The sequence below is a fragment of the Triturus cristatus genome, chromosome 8 (genome assembly GCF_964204655.1).
Source record: "Triturus cristatus chromosome 8, aTriCri1.1, whole genome shotgun sequence".
Classification (NCBI taxonomy): domain Eukaryota; kingdom Metazoa; phylum Chordata; class Amphibia; order Caudata; family Salamandridae; genus Triturus; species Triturus cristatus.
Window position 1 is genome coordinate 838154852 of NC_140591.1, and position 14326 is coordinate 838169177.

Consider the following 14326-nt stretch of genomic DNA (forward strand, 5'->3'; position numbering starts at 1 on the left):
GAAACACTGTCCCAGCCTTTACCACATTTCCTATCATGTCATGAAAGCAGCCACAAAGAAAAAATTCTCTTCCTTTAGCTAGTAGTGGGGCATATCTCGGAAGATGCAGCACATTGTTAGCTGTCATCCCGAGCAGAAAAAGGCCCCATCAGCTGTTCTCGACTAACAACCATTGAGCATGCCGTTCCTCTAATCAGGCAAATGACACTCCCTGTTGACACCCAACTAAAGGTAAAAAGATTATTCCCTACTGCTGACATATCAATCAGTATTTGTTAAGCGTGACTACTCATCTGTGAGGGTCTCAAGGCACTGGGGGGGGGGGGCTGCAGGTCTGACTGGGACATGTGAGTGACATATGAGATTTAGTGGAAGCATTCTGTGTAAATGACCAATGTTTCTTGCAATCCCTAATAGGCCGATCGCCCCTCAACATTCAGTGGGTTTAAACTATGAAAAAGTACGCATGTTCCTTTCACTTGGTGCTGCCACAAAAAAGAAGCACGATCTAGAGGCACACGGCTAACGAAAGAATTGTATTTTTGCACGCCTAGGCATGATGACATGGCGACCATCACAACCAGAACAGAACACATGTCTGGGCTGTATGTAGTATATTTCAAGATATCAGCCTCCTGCGATTCCTCCCAAACCTCCTGAGGGGGTTGCCAGTCTACAATCCAAGCAGTATTCCACAGCAGAACCATCTTCACCAGACCCCTGTCGGGAGGAGAACCCTAGTAAATAAGGTTTGAAACGCACTGCCCTACCCCCGAGGAAAAACTGACATTTTAACCCCTTCCCTGCTCATGACGGAACCACTCCGTCATGAGCCACGGTTGCACTGTGCTCATGACGGAGTGGTCCTGTCTTGCTGCGGCCGTTGGCCGCCGCTCCGCCCACGTGGCGCTAATTTCCCGCCTGTGCGGGCGATTAGCGCAGTGCACGGAGACGTGACGGAACCACTCCGTCATGAGCACAGCTCAACCGTGGCTCGTGACGGAGCGGTTCCATCACGAGCACAGCGCCACCGTGCTGCCCCCAAACCCCCCCTAGCGCCGCGGCGGAATTCCTGCCGCCGCGAAGGGGTTAAAGGACAGAAAAACAATATTGAATTTACAAGTCCTCACACATACTATTGACTATTGGTAGAGGGACAGATACTACATCCTCTGAAGAACTACATGAGACAATACTCCCACTTGAAATCCAAACAGATGGACTGGAGGACACTAACCTTATCATACAAAAAAAAGGTTGTTTTTATCTTCTGTAAAATATTATTCTGTGGACATTTCTTGCCCTTACAACCCTTCCACAATGGTGATGGGTTATTGTCACTTTAGCTGTCCTTTGAACGAATGTCCTCTGTATTGTTGAAATCAAGTGAGGGCTAATTTGATATGATGGAATGTCCCTAGTTGTTCATGAGGCGCGCCATCATTGTGAGTGTAAACTACGTTCTTTTGGATCACAAAGTAAAAAAAATCATTGTGATGACTGATCCATCCTGTACATTCAGACTCATACGCTCTGCAAATTGACTGACGTGTTGATTTATAGCGGAGGCAGTTTTAGTGTATGTTTATATCAGTGAGGTAACACTAGCCCCGAAGCCCCTGCAGTGGGTGGGGGACTGAGCTCCAGGGGGCCATGTCCGCCCCTGGCCTGAGAGCTCCTGATTGGGTCCTGATGGTGGGGGACCCCCGTGCACTTTGCAGGGGCCCCTCAAGTTTTGTAATGGTACTGGTTTAAATATGGGCTAAACAGTGCACACCTTTGGTAAGTCTTTATCAGTCTGAATAGAATTGTCGCAAACTCTGAGCGCTGACACTTATAGAGTCAACAATAAAAGGACGACCATGAGAGTGCGTCTTGGCAATTCTCCATACTTATTGGCAGTCATGTAGAGGGAGTCAAGCGCAGTCGATCTGGGCAGATCTCTGATCCCCCCTCATTCTTCCTCTCCACCTGCAACCAAACCCACCCCGGATCCATAAAATGGAGTGGACACCCTACTGCCCGAACAAAAATGAGAAATTACCAACATCAAAAGCAGAGTTGGAGCACGAATCAGAGCTGCCAGCAAACCACAAAGTAAAAATCTCTCTCTCAGACTTCCTGTTCCATCACACCACCAAGCACTACATGCCAGAACCGCACTTCAGTGGTCCTCATGCATGACATGGAAACACTTCCTACATAGGCTTAACATAGAGACAACTCTCTTCCACCCACACAGACCCCATGCAGGGTAGCGTGCTATCCGTGTGGATAAGTGCTTCAACGACCCAGATAAGGACAGGAAGCGCTATACAAATGACACAATACCATATAATAATGTGTCCTCCACTGCCACAAATGTCCAGAGGCCCTGGTTTTAGAGAAGCTGCACTGCCAGTCACTCAGTCAACCAGTGAGGGCTCTCTCCTAGCTCCACAGCTGAATGTGGTAAGTATCAAATGGAAGGAGGATTAGCAGTGTGGTGTTTGTGGAGACACAGAAAACTTGTCACAGAGACCCCCCCCACCCCCGGCCCGGCTTTAGCGCTGGTGGAACCCTGTGCGATAATCTTTTGTGGTGCCCCCCCCCCAATTACATCATCCTCAGATTCCCTCACTATTACCCGGCTAAAGGAACCCTAATCTCTCCATAGCCCTTCTCTCTCATATATTTCATTTGTTTAAAAGCGCTGATAACGTCTGGCTTTACTAGTCAATTCAGCTATCCACTTTAAATACAGATCTGTTCTTTGCAGTGGCACATTAACCCTCTGTGCTACTTTATGGAGAGTCAAAACTGCCACTAGACACAACTCCAATCTCTCTCTTAGCAGGAACATTAATCACAAGAGTTATCTTGACATTTTTATTGCTGCCTGAAATCTGGACGCACAAGGAACTCTGCTTGAATCTTAACCTATTGCTAAACACAGCGTCCGCACCTGAGGTCAGCACCCCCCCCCCCCTCCCCATCAGGTCAACGCCCAGTGCGGTTGCACCGGTCGCACTGCCCTAAACAGACCGTGGCTACCTTTGTGCCAACTACACTGTGCTCTGCTGGGGAGAAGGCCCTTCGCTGCCAGCGTACAGCCCGTTTAAAATCATAAACACATTTTTAAAATCCCAAACACTTCTCTTCACTTTTTACACCATCATCTAAAAATGCTTTCCTTTGTGCCAAATCGAGTCTTTTTATCTCTCTCTTTTAACCCGCTTTGCCAGCAGACATTTGAGAGAGAGAGCATAGTAGCATGCAATGAACAATTTTTGAAACTGTGTTTATGTTACAATGTTTCCGTTTTTCTTTCTTCTTTATGTAAAAGCACCCCCACGCTCATGCAAACACTGTTCCATCCGTACTTTGTGACATGTGCACAGACCAACATAAAAACACTGCATATTCGCATCAACCTGAACTGAATAAGATTGTCTCTTAAGAAATACACGCTAATAAGTAGTGTTATCCGGCAAAAGAAAATATATAGCAAAAGCGTAGCCCGCGTGGGGACCAATGCAGACTCTAATTCTCAGCAAAAGAGCCCAGTGGGTTAATGCACTCACTGCTGAAATGTGTGCCTAACCGGCAATTCGCACATCTCCATACACCCCAACCCACCTGGCTCGGACTCCCATCCCGCGCATACTATACCGTTAGTACAATTGAGGTGGGTACCAGCAGCACCTATTATTGTAGCGCTTGGATACCCCAAGCGTTGGGCGCTTTATAAGACACGATGTTATGAGATTGGCAGACAAAATCCACCTACCTTCAGAGAGCTGTGCTCGCAATCAAAGCCCAGCAGCAAATGCAGAAACGACAGCATGCAGAGATGCACAACAGCCCAGAGGCTACGCATTGTGTCCGGTGATATGATATCCTCACTAGATTAGCCCGTCAAGGTGATGCATATCAAACTAAAAATAGCAGCAACAAAAAAAACCCACAAAAATAATAACGAACTAGGAAACACGCTGGGGATGGAATCCAGGGAGCAAGCTCTGTTCAGTCTGGTCACTTGCATGCAGCGGTCTAACTGAGTCTTCGAATAGTTTTGCAACACTCGTTTGCGTCGCCCTTCGTTTGTTTACATATTCCGTCTGGGGGAGCCAGGTGCAGACTGGAGCGCGGAGGTATCTTTCAGGTGAGACCAGCGAGCCGCCGTAATCACGAAACTCTTGCCAAAAAATCTTTAAGGATAAAAATCGCTTTGAATGAAGTTCCAAGGTTGCAGCGTGTTTGAAGGATGCTCGGTAGCAGCCCCCGATGTCCTGGGCTCGTGAGGGCTGAGACCCAATTCGGAACCCGTCCGCACTCGGCAGCCTCCAGGGGAGTTAGGAGAAGCACGTGAATTAAATCTGACACAGACTTCGGTAGAACACAGTCCCATGTTGGCTCTCATCCCATTCGGACAGGCTGCACTCCCAGCCCCCAATAGCGCTGTCGCTTTAAACGACTTCTCCCGCCAGCCGTTGCCCCAAAACAGATTACCTGAAACACGAAACCCCCGCCACCAAACTCCACACGCGCCTCAAAGGCACCTCACTCCTCTAACGATTTTTTACTTCAAAAAATGTAGCGGAGGACAGCTGATGCGCTCTGCAGTCAGGCACTTTATTGCACATGGTTGGAATTCAGAGTGACAGAAAATACAAATATAAATACACCAATAATCGTTTTTAAGGTTGGAGCATCACAGTTGCTAAAATGATACACGACATTCCTAAAAGCGTGCAGGCATAAGCAAGTTTTCTGCACAGTTGTCACCCTGACCCCGTGTCCCAAAGATGACTCGCAGCCAGTCCTGTATTTTCCACCACATCACTAGGCATGCTGGTACTTGCAGGCTAAGCCCTATAATGAGAAAATTAAAACTACGAGTCCCAACACGCCTTGTGCAGCGGGCTGGAACATTCTGACTAAGTCACCCTTGTGACATGGGATCAGCTGGCAGCTACGCATATAAATTGCAAAACATTGTGCGTATTCATAACACCACAAACGAGTATTCTCTAAGAGTACAAACGGATCTCGGCAGCTGCATCTAAACTTTGGTTATTAGGTGTGCAGTGTGCACACTGTATTATGATTCTACACTTTTTAAATATATAATGCAGTATGCAAGTACAATAATGTCCACTCTGTAGACACAATCCGCACGCGTCCATCGATGACGCAAGAGGCCACGATCCCCTCATTTGTTTCCAATCTTTGACCTCCAAGCCTTTGCTCTTTCGAACCCGTTTGTCCCGTTCTTAAAATCAGCAATGGTTTGCCGGATTTCCTCTTGGGTGTTCATCACGAACGGACCTGGGGAATAAACAGAAAAAAACACGTCAAAGCAGTGACGTAGATAGTGTGTTATAGACCCGCCTAGAGCAAGGAAGGAAATGCGTCTATAGCAGTTGTTTGAGCTGTGAAATACATCAATGATCAGGGTTCAGAAGGCCCCGGTGCCCCTGCACCTGCTGCACCAATGGAAGATACGGCCCTGCGTCAAAGACCATCTCTCTATTTACAGGGAAAAAAGTGCAGCAGACGCTCGGTGCTGAGAAGGGGCCTTCCTTCAGGGCCCGGGCCCTGCGCCTGTTTACAAACGCAATAAAGAGCCGTAGCAATAAAGCCGGTTAGACATTACCAGAAACAATAAAAGAAATGGCCCATACCAAGTGGAATGTGATTTTATAGATCCTTCTAGACAAGGGAGGAATTCCGCGATGACCTCAAACACGGGGTAGGATGCCATGCCGGGTTATGAAGTCTGTCCTTTAACTGTCCAGTGTTAAACCAGAAAACAATGGGTACGAGCAGTGAAGCGAAGCGGCTGCGTTGCGCAGTACCTGCGCCCCACTGTGACAGGGACGGGAAAGATGAGGGAATTACATTATTTTCTCTTCTATACAGTGGGAGAGAAGAAATACAACGCACATCAGCGCGTTTTAAGCTGAAGGACTCGCGAAGCAGCAGTGAACACTGTACTACATTGCAGGATTTGTACAAAGCTTCCTACTCGTGAGGAGGCCCTCAAGTGCTTCCTACACGCACTCCATCGAGTAGGAGGGCCGGACTGGGAACCGAAACCGGCCCTGGCAAACTGCTCGGCCTCCCCTCCACCCCTGGGAGGTGCGGCCGAGCTGTTGGCTAGGGCCGGTTTTGGCCGATTTTGTAACAAGGGAGAGAAATTGCCGGCTCCCCATAACAGAAACGGCCCCAGGGGGCCCAAAACCGTGTCCCCCCCCCCCCCCCCTCGGCGGCCCACCGGGAAACGCCCGGTGCATGCTACGGCCTGTCTGGCCCACCTACACCTGGTGTGCATGGCTGCCAGTGTGTGGGGTTTGAGTGATCTACGTGGGGAGCGTTGGATATTGCGTGTGAGGTTCGGAAGAGAGACTGAATCCCATTTGGGAACACTGATCTAATCGATAGCAGCTCGATGAGCTGCCTGAAAACTGACCTGTGCATAACAGCGTCATTCTTTTTGGGGAACAACCGAGCATTTACCACTCTCAAATTCAAGGGGGTCCTTATATTTGCTGAGAATGAGATCCAGAGCTTGACTGCTTGTTCAGAGAAAAAAGAACTACCACTGCATGTTTTTCTGAAGAGAGGGATTCTCAGCGTTGGAGGCAGTTTGAAACCGAGTATCCTTGTTTGGAAATATTGCCTCAGTTTGAGTTAGAGGAAGGTCGACCCAGTGCCGTGGAGGGCCTGCTATGCAACGCAGAGAGTCTTAAATGAGCTGCGCTTAGCCATAAACAGCCAGTGGTGAGCAGCGGGACGTGAGACATGTGGGTTGTCCATGTGTACATGTAGGAGTTGTCTGGCCACTTATTCTAGATCGAAAGGGCGCCACATGAGCTAGGCGTTATAAGTTCGAGGCAATGGTGTACTAAACACTGTAATGGGAAACTGGATGACGCAAGATGGGACGTGGAGCTTGCCTGATGTAAAAGTCACTTTTAATCACTTGATTTTACTCCCAGTGCAAGCAACAAGTTGCAGCCCATCTCCCTTCCTGGTCTCTCGTTTCTCTCAAGCTCGCTGGTGGGTGTTCGACTGCACGAGGAAGTGAGATGGTACTTTGTCCACTTTCTACTGGTGATAATCTGCTTTAACTGGTTTGAACCTAAGGTGTTTAATGCCTTCAAGCAGTGGACCGCTGTACCATCCAGTGAGCCACTGCTTCAAGGAAACAGTCTATAGAAACATCCCAAGGAACAGTAGCCTAGGTCTGAGGGTTTTTCGCGTTTTAAGATGATCTGGGTGTCAACTGCATAGTTGTAACAGGTAAGCATCAACAACTCAATGGAGTCCAGTAAATGTATTAGGTTTGCAATGCAGAGGAGAGTAGTAATGGTGGAACCAAGAGACATGTCGGTATAAGAATTGAAAGGAGCTGAAGATAAAAGCAGAAGGGAGGCAATGTTGGAGAGGTAAGACGAGAGGCAGGGGGAAATCCAGGTCAAGATTGTACCATGGATACCGAGGTCACTCAGCCGCTTAAGTAGGGTGGGGCCATGCACCAAGTTAAAGGTAGAAGCATAGCAACTCTGCTTGTGTCGACGGTGACCTTCAGAGCACCCCAGATGGTGATCAACGTGTAGACACTGTCTTCAAAGAAAGAAGAGATATGTGTGATATTTCAATGAATCTGCTAAGAGTCAGTCTGGTGGAGATTAGGTGGAAGGACCTGCTGGGTTCCAGTCTTTTTTCTCTTTGGCATGAGCTTGACATAGGTGGTCTTATCAACCTTCAAGGGTTTGATGGCTCTGACAAAGAAGACACTAAGTGGAAACAAGAGTATTTCGAAGAGGCTGAAACATTATTCAAAAAATGCATTGAAACAGGCCACCTATGTGCCCTAGTTAATCTATCCATTAGGAGAGCACGTGTTTGTCCCCAAGAAGAACTATAGATACAACACAGAAAGAAAGAAACTGAATCAAATATGTGATCACATTTAGCCAGCGGGACAAACTCCATACGGAAAATATAAAAGAAACACTGTCCTGTGTTGGAAACAGAAGGTTTGATGTCACACCTCTGCTATTCGTTTTTTACAAGAGGCGAAAAGATCAAAGCTCACACAGTACAAGCCTATACTGGGAAACCCTCCAATACATCCATGATCGATAGCTGGGTTTACCATTAGTGGCCACTTTAAACGTGGTAACTGTGTGTGAGTTGACCACCAACAAAAGAGTTGAATCATGAAAGGACTATCCATACGCTACAGCATTTCACCAACTGTGTGCCATTTGGGGCACATGTAACCTGGTATGTGTCGAACAAAATATGCAGAAAATAAAAGCAAACGTTATACAACCTAGAAGTGGAACACCATTCATAACTGTCAACGTACCAGTGGTGTCACGCTAAACGTCAGTGGGACACAAGGAGTGTGATATCAAGTGGCAAATGAGGGAAATGGTCAGTAACTATATCGCAGAGGCAACATTGGAGAAATGCTGAGAAAATGCAGATAGAATTCACGCTGGGACTCCATGACAAATGGCCTCAATGTAATCGGAGAGTGGAGCAAAATAATCATACGATAATCATACTGCAATTAGATGGGAATCTACAACTGCCCATTACCTACCTCTACCGTTACTACTCTATAAGCCCAATCGTGCATGATCCTTATACCTATAACATGAGACAGACTGAGAGACCGTTGTGTTCAGTTAGCCATCGAATGATTATGTCACAACGGCTGGATATGATCCATCCTTTGTACATATTTTCCAATATAACAATGTACATGCAGGCATTAATGGTTTTACTCATGCAGCATTAGCATTAGCATAATGTTATATCAATATTGTATTCCATTTCAGAAGCAATATTTTTTCCTGCAGGTATGACAAGTTAATTATGTTACAACTTGTCTCTCCATCGATCCATCCACCCCAAATCCACCCAACCCACACACGCAAAATCCACCCAACCCACCCACCCACCCATCCATCCATCCATCCATCCATCCATCCATCCATCCACCCATCCATCCATCCATCCATCCATCCACCCACCCACCCACCCATCCACCCATCCACCCACCCATCCATCCTCTCTCCTTCTCTTCTCCCTCTCTGATCCCTTTCTATCTACCTTTTCCCGCCCCATCTCTTTCTCCCTCTCTTGAAGAGTCTCTATGCGTCCAGCAATCAATCTCGGGCACCTGGTGAAAGTGTCAGGAGCGACCCTGTGCATTTAAAATGGGCCTCCAAGGGCTCCAGTCACCAGGTTAATGCCCAGTGGAATAAAAGGCCTGTCGAGACTTACGTCTACATATTATGCCCTTGATTTATGAAGTACCATGCAGATTGTGAGCACATGTTGGCCAGTTCTCCAAATCAGTTAACTGTCTTTTAGTCTGAATCATCATTCCTACACTGAAGTACATTGTATATCCGGCCTTCAATTTTTTTTACTCATCAGCATTAGCTCGGAAATAAATATGTTGTCTTTCTATTACATTCCAGAAGCTTTATATTTTTTGTGGCTATATCTTCAAGAGTTATTTATGTTACAATTGGTGTCCAGATTTTATGTGCTTGATTTAAGTATTACCAAAGAGATTCAAGCACTCGCGCCATTCCTCTAATGCTACATAATTCATTGGCGCAACCTAATTAAAGTCTTTCTTCTGTTCTCTTACATATTTCATAAACTTTTTTTTTTAATGTAAATATATAATTTGGGATCCTCTCCTCTATCTGACTAACTTCAATATTTGGTTTACATTCATAATTCTATTTTCGGTGGTTTACGTGTCTTGCACCTCAGTAGTCGGACATATTTAAATGGGCCATGGCGGCCCCTGTGCAGACATTGTTGCGCCTTTGTTTACAGGACTGGACACTTGCCTGTCCTCTGTGTAAATAACTCAAGCTCTCTCCAGCGCATCGCATATGGTTTTCTTGACTCATTCCGCTGAACAAAACAATAGGAATTCTTCAGGAATATTACATTATCAGGAGGGTTTCATCAGGGTGAGAGCCAATCCTCGGACTCCACGTTATTACCCTCGGACGGTTAGACTGCACAACACGTAAGTCCACCTGGGGATATTTTCAATTAATTTGTTTTGACAGCATCTCCCACCGGCTGCCACTGTTACTTTACTCTTTGAATTTTAAGGACCCTGATTTATATTTATTTTAGCCACCATGTGTGTGGCACTTCTCTCACCGGCACTCACCCAAGCGCTCAACTTTTGTAAACTTTATCTTCTAGGTCTTGTTAGTAATTGGCCAAATCTGATCTTCCAACTTAGTCCTAATATAAGATATATCCAGCTACTCACCATACTCTTTCTTCTTGCATGCCAAGCTCTACATTCACGCACACTAGAATTTACGCCCGCCTCTTCCTACATTAAAAAACTGGAGCTCTTGTGTCTCCTAGGCCTAGGTAATCTCTTCACCCAAACTTCTCAGAGGTTAAATTACTTCAAGCTACAATCGCATAAATTCCACTCGCCATGTAGCAACCTCGGCCATAGACTTCTCATTCTTTTTCATTAGCTAGTAAATATCTTTTGGAGTTCCACTTTAATCTGATCCCAGCAGGTCCTGCAACAATAGTTTTGAAAAAACGTGGCAAACAAAACAAGCACTGACAAAACCAAAAGGCTCGCAGGCAACACTAGACCTACTGGATTGGTCAATTTGTGTTTTTTTTGTGCACTATTAGACAACACAGCTAACACTACTAAGCAACATAAGCTGTTTTTATGCAGCATGTGACTACTCACTGGGCTGAACGCTTTCTTCTTTAATGGATGATATTGTTGAATGTTTTATCCCTTATTATCCTTAAGTAACTCATCTTAAAAATTAACTTTTATGATGGTTATCTACAAGCCTTGTCATTTCGTCCTTAAATGTTGATAACATTAGTGGTCTATATGGGTTATCAATTAATCCATTATAATAACGCTTCAAATTAAACACAAATCTTTTCAAGAAAAACTTCACTGAAACACTGTTGGCCCTAGCTATTTAGCATGGTTTTATCGGCTCCTTCATATATATACTCAAGAAATGGTATTGTATGAGACTAAGGGACATCGAGCTAAGAAAAAAGGATCTGAGACATGGGCACCTATGATTAATTGGCTGAAAGAAAGGAGATAAATAGGATAGGAAGACCTGGGAAACTAAAACGCATATTATGGAAAATGTAAATAAGACTAAGGATGTATATACTAGAATAGAGTATTAGCTTATGAGATATGTCTAACTTTGTTTCTGATGGTCATTAATAGCGTGTCCATAGGATATGTATGAAACGGTATATAATGGATACTATTTGATTGAATATATTACTATAATACTGTATTTTTCTTTTCTTCCTTTTTTCTGTGTTTCTGCCCTGCTCAAATAAATAAAAAAAAAAGAAACACTGTTGGCATTGGTACTTGATGCCATGTTCCACAGAGGTATACAGTGTGTCTTCTGTAGCATTTACCTCTGGCCATGAAGGCAGCAGAGGTGAAGTGGATGATGTCCTTGAGTGCCTGCAGCGAGCCTGGGGCTGCTAGGTAACCAGGTGGCTGCGGTACGTTCCTCAAAATGGATGGTTGATAGAGGCCAGTATGGGGTGCTCGACTGAGAGGCTTTGCTTGAGCGATGGGGCAAGATGGGAGTTTGTTGTTTTGATTATTCACGAGGTAGGTTTTCCTGCTTCTTGGTTTTGGCTACTTAGCATGCAGACAGTACCTCACGCATCTCTTAGGAGTGGGTGATACCTGAGGTGAGTGCATTCTGTAATATGGAATTAGTCGGTGAAGTTCGTTAGATGGTATGCTGTTTTAGAGACATGAAGGGGGCTGATTCACATAACTAAACTGAGATAAAATCCTAAACTTACTACTTTTGGTATTTGAAGAAGGCATTTAGTAGTAGTAAAGTTAGGACTCCTAACTTTACTACTACTAAATGCCTTTTGTGAATACCGAAAGTCGTAAAGTTAGGATTTTGTCTCAGTTTAGTAGTAGTAAAGTTAGGAGTCCTAACTTTACTACTACTAAATGCCTTTTGTGAATACCGAAAGTCGGAAAGTTAGGATTTTGTCTCAGTTTAGTAGTAGTAAAGTTAGGCGTCCTAACTTTACTACTACTAAATGCCTTCTGTGAATACCAAATGTAGTTAGTTTAGGATTTTATCTCAGATTAGTTCTGCGAATCGGCCCCGAAGAGAGGAGTTAGTCGCTTTGACCTTTTGATGGCAGCTTTGTAAATGTGCGAGTATACGTGTAGTTGGCGCCTGTCCATGGGTTTTCATTTTATTTAGAGGATTCCGTTTCCTCTCTTCAAGGACCTTACATTTGAGTTTAACCTACTTGTCTTAAATATTTGTTCAACATGCAATGCAGTCTTGCTGGGTGTGACTTTATTAAAAGCAATAGAAAGCCAGAGGTGAAACTGTTGTATTTCCATTATGGGGTTGAATTGGAAATGTATCCATCAAGTGAGATGGAAGAGCACTAAAACTAAGTTAACTCTAAGGTTGGAGAGGGTCTTGTTTATTACTGTTTGTGGTACAAAAGGAGCTGAGGTGAGTTTAAGGTTAAAGTGTATGATAAGGAGGTCACAGTAGGCGCAGATGCCATTTGTGCTAGGGTGATGCGTCCTTATGGACCTAAGACTGCGTCAAAGGTGTGTCCAGCTGAGTGCCGAGAGGCAGACATCAGACTGAAGACAATGAATGCATCTAGATTCAACAGGAAGGAGCTAATTGGAGGTCAGTCTTACTAGCCAACCAAATGGTCACCCAAGACATAAAATCATTGTGAATCATGATTGTGAATGATGCCAGCAATGGTTTCACAAAGGATCCTTAGAAGGCTGGATTCTTTAGGGGTGGTCTGTGGGTCAGAATAAATTCACAAAAATAGCCTGGAAAAGGTGAGAAGCAAATTAGTGAAGATTTGCATTCTGCAGCAGCATTCTTGTAAGTTGGTGGTGGGGTAGGGAGCTCCTAAAAAAGACTGCTCTTAATTTGGCGGACTACATTGTGAGATGTTTTTTTAACCACATTTTTTAGATAGCCAGGTGAGATGGCCTCATACAACATGGTGGGTGTGTCATTCCCAAGTCATGTTACAGTGATACATCAGGTAGTGGGTGCTGATGCAGTATCTGCTACCTGCTTCTGTGTTAATGAGAATAAAGGGGTGGGTGGAGGAGGCAGAAGGTCAAGATTAGATATAGGAGGTGGAGAGGCAGAAGAGGTTGGGTCATCGTTTGGCTCCAGCAGGTGAGCAACTAATTGACAGGGTTAGGAAAATAGAGAAAAGTCAAAAGGAGTTAAACCAGACAGGGTAAGAGAGGGGGAAGCCAGGGCAGTAGAGATGGTGGTGTGAAGAAGGAGTTGAGTGGCAAACTAAAAAAATGTTTGTGGAAAGCATACAGGGGTTGCAGGAAGTGATGAGGTATGAAAGGAAAGAGAGCAGACATTTTCTTTTATGTCTCCTCCCCAAAGCCTTCTTAAAGTGGATTGGATGAGGAAAGGGTTACGGAGAGAGGAATAGTAGAGCTGAAAGAGACTATTATAGGTGAAGGCAAAGTGCAAAATGACCTCTCCATATGTGAGAATTTTGGGAAGCTTTGCATTGTTGAGGCTTGCACAGCCACTGGAGCCCCCGTGGGAGAGTATTGACAGGAGAAGGGGGTAAGATTAAAACTAACTGGAAGGTGCGGCTTACCTAACCACCAAGAGTCTACGGATCTTATGGCAGAAACCGGTCCTAGGAAGCTTGTTTCCGGTCCAGGGAAGACATGGCTTGGCAGTTCGGGCTGGACTATTCCCATGAGGCACAGGGTCAGACTGATTTGCATATGGCCATGTCTGAACTGGGGTGGCAGAGTGGGCTAAAGAACGGTGATGGGTTAAACCCAGATCAGTTGACTGGGGGTGAGTGCTTGCAATGTTCAACACTCCGTCCATCATTTCCTTTGGTTTTTGCTTTGTTCGCCATAAGTTGGCAGGGTATGCTCAGACGTGAGTCCCTTGCTCACTTTGCCACTGGATTCAAGCAAGCCTGGCTGAAGACGGCTGAAATGCCAGAAACCGGTCCTAGGAAGCTTGTTTCCGGTCCAGGGAAGACATGGCTTGGCAGTTCGGGCTGGACTGTTCCCATGAGGCACAGGGTCAGACTGATTTGCATATGGCCATGTCTGAACTGGGGTGGCAGAGTGGGCTAAAGAACGGTGATGGATTAAACCCAGATCAGTTGACTGGGGGTGAGTGCTTGCAATGTTCAACACTCCGTCCATCATTTCCTTTGGTTTTTGTCTACGGATCTTACCCAGAAG

At 45.4% G+C, this 14326-nt stretch overlaps 2 protein-coding genes across 6 annotated transcripts in view; both read right to left on the reverse strand.

Annotated features, from left to right (window-relative positions):
* The window catches only part of VEGFD (vascular endothelial growth factor D), a 391659-nt gene extending 387192 nt beyond the window's left edge, over positions 1 to 4467 (reverse strand). For both annotated transcript variants that reach the window (XM_085622323.1, XM_085622322.1), the window contains exon 1: positions 3770 to 4467. In XM_085622323.1, the coding sequence (XP_085478449.1) occupies positions 3770 to 3859 (90 nt within the window). In that variant the 5' untranslated portion in view covers positions 3860 to 4467. The remainder of the gene's footprint in view (positions 1 to 3769) is intronic.
* A 126-nt stretch (positions 4468 to 4593) lies between these two features.
* Positions 4594 to 14326, reverse strand: part of PIR (pirin) — a 515558-nt gene continuing 505825 nt past the window's right edge. For all 4 annotated transcript variants that reach the window (XM_085622324.1, XM_085622325.1, XM_085622326.1 and 1 more), the window contains one exon: positions 4594 to 5310. In XM_085622324.1, the coding sequence (XP_085478450.1) occupies positions 5195 to 5310 (116 nt within the window). In that variant the 3' untranslated portion in view covers positions 4594 to 5194. The remainder of the gene's footprint in view (positions 5311 to 14326) is intronic.